Consider the following 2,634-nt stretch of genomic DNA (forward strand, 5'->3'; position numbering starts at 1 on the left):
TGCAGCTGCACGCCTGCTGACTAGGAAGAAACGACAAGATCACATTACGCCTGTACTGGCTTCCCTTCACTGTCAGCTTCAGGATCCAGTTCAGGATTGTAATGTTGGTTTTTAAAAGTTTACATCCAGCTGGCACCATCATACCTGAGTGAGTGTTTGCACCTGCATGCTCCAGCCAGAGCACTCAGGTCACCAGATTTTTTTAGATGTGACAAGACCCAGGCTGAGAACTAGAGGTGACTTGGCCTTTGTGGTGGCTGCTCCCACACTGTGGAGCAGTCTGCCTCTGAATATCAGGACCGCTTAGACCATTGAGGGTTTAAATCTTTGCTTAAAACACGCCTCTTTGCATTGGCTTTCAATACCTGTTCAGCAAGACATCCCGACTTTTATATTTATTGTGGTTATTTTGTTGTGTTGTCTGTCGTGTTTCTAATATATATTCTTTTTAACTAATATTTGCTTTAATTGATCTTGTGTTTTTAAGTGTGTACAGCACTTTGGTCAACAGCAGTTGTTTTAAAATGTGGTATATAAACTTTGACTTGACTTTGAACATGAGATTATGAGACAAATGATATTACTACTCAGGCAGCTCCTGGGTCTCATCCTAACCCGACACAAACCTTTGGTCAGAGAGGAGTCTACAGCTCCCCTTCGAACTTTTGTCTCGACTCTGCAGAGAATAAGGAATGTGTAAACCAGCCAAAGAATATGATCACACGTTTGTTTTTCTTCAGCAGCTCAAATGAGGCTTTTCTTTATTAGGAGTTGATGAAAAAAAACATTTAAATAGAGGTTTGTTTCCTCAGCTGTAAACACCCAATGCACATTCTGAGCATTACAGTCATTTCATCAATAGCTTTAATGTAAATACAATATTTTGGTTAAAACTTAGAACAAATAGCCGCTGCCCTCAATGATGTGCTTCTGTGTGTAGGCGTGCTGAGCCCATTTAGAAGTCTGTCTGAAGCAGAACTGTCTCTTGGCAGTCTGAACTCTGCAAAGCAAAAAGAGGAGAGAGGTTAAATCAACACTTGTGTTAAGGATCCATTCTGACAATAGTTCTTACACTGGTTTGGTTTTGATTGTACACAGGAGTGAACTGGTTAGATTCCTGCTAAGACTATAGCTTTGGTGCCGGTAAAACTTCAAACACAACACATGTAAGTCCTGATTCGATAATAACAAGTGTATCCACCCTCTGTTTGTTAGTTTGAAATTAATCATCATGGAGGTTGTCTGGAGGTCACCAATCTTTGAATTATTTTATTCAGTATTATCAGACAAAATCAGATCACATAACTCCAACTCTGGCTTCTTTCAAACTTGTATAAATAACTTTTAAAGCTCTACACGATCAGACTCCTCAGGATATCATTGACCTTCTTACTCCTCATGAGCCTGCGCACCCTCTTAGATCAGCTGATGTGGGTTTGCTGCTTATACCCAGAGCCTGATTGAGGACTAAGGGCTTTCAGGTTTTTGCAGCCTGGGCTCCTGAACTCGGGAATGACCTACCTGCTGAAATCTGACGTGCTACATCTGTCTCTCATTTTAAACCTCTTATTAAAACATTCTTTTTTAAAAGGCTTGTATAACTGTGTAAATCTGCTGTTCTGCTCTTGATGTGTTGTTTTGGTGAAGCACTTTGTAACTTTGTTCAGAATAGTGCTCCATAAATAAAGATTATTATTATTATTATTATTATTATTGTTGTTGTTGTTGTGATTGTTTTTGTTTTTGTTATTATTATTATTATTATTATTATTATTATTATTAATATAACAGGGCACAAACTTACATGAAAGCCTCGTTATCACAGGAGCTGTAGGTCTTGGTTACGGTCAGCACGAATTTGATTGGAATAGGGTCCACTCTAAACTTGAAGCAGCATGTCTCAGGTTTTGTGTCTTGTGGAGCTTGAGCTGTGAGGAGAGTAAATTCAGAGTCAATACAAACATGTCTGTGAGTAAACTGTGAAGATTACGAGGCTCGGACAGAGATCACTCACGTGCAGCGTCGCAGTTGCAGGCGATGAGCAGCAGCAGCCCCAGAGTGAAGCAGAGAGTCTTCATGATGCTGTTAGAGGAATGATGATGTTGATGATGATGATGATGATGATGATGATGCTGTTTCTCGTCTCCTGCCTGTCTTTGCTGTGATCAACTCTGAGCAATAAACCCTGTCCGTTGTGGAACTGAAATATATATGTCAGCCTTCCAATCAAAATGAATCCTGCCATGACAAATGCGCATGTGTCATCATGGCAGGTGCTTTCCACCACAAAGACAAACTCTGAGAAACGCTCCTGTGACATTTTAAGAAAAGGAAATTACATTGAAGGCAGAAGAGACACCTCCCCACCACACAGAGGAGGGTAGTTTCATCAGCTTTATCTTGTCTGAATCTCTGTGCATTTTTAGATTGTGCAAAGGTCAGCAAAAGTGACGAAGTTCTTCATGTTAAAACTTTTGATTGAAGCAGTGCACAATAGGTTTAAAAGTGACAAACACGTACATTCAATCATATTCAGGTATCATGAGTGTTACAGCTATGTTGAATTTTCTCAGTAAGTAAGTATGCCTAAATTCAGAGTTAGAGTTAGATCAGAGTTAAATCTTACACCAAATG

At 39.7% G+C, this 2,634-nt stretch overlaps 1 protein-coding gene across 1 annotated transcript; it reads right to left on the reverse strand.

Moving 5' to 3' along the window:
• Positions 1–743: 743 nt before the first annotated feature.
• LOC117814783 (C-C motif chemokine 18-like) lies at positions 744–2,278 on the reverse strand. The gene is made up of 3 exons (XM_034686299.1): positions 2,015–2,278; positions 1,805–1,928; positions 744–1,000 (listed from the first exon to the last, which is right to left on the reverse strand). The coding sequence occupies exons 1-3, from the start codon at positions 2,076–2,078 to the stop codon at positions 895–897; spliced, it is 294 nt and encodes a 97-aa protein (XP_034542190.1). The 5' UTR covers positions 2,079–2,278; the 3' UTR covers positions 744–894.
• Positions 2,279–2,634: the final 356 nt, after the last annotated feature.

Source organism: Notolabrus celidotus, chromosome 6 (assembly GCF_009762535.1).
Source record: "Notolabrus celidotus isolate fNotCel1 chromosome 6, fNotCel1.pri, whole genome shotgun sequence".
Taxonomy (NCBI): Eukaryota; Metazoa; Chordata; class Actinopteri; order Labriformes; family Labridae; genus Notolabrus; species Notolabrus celidotus.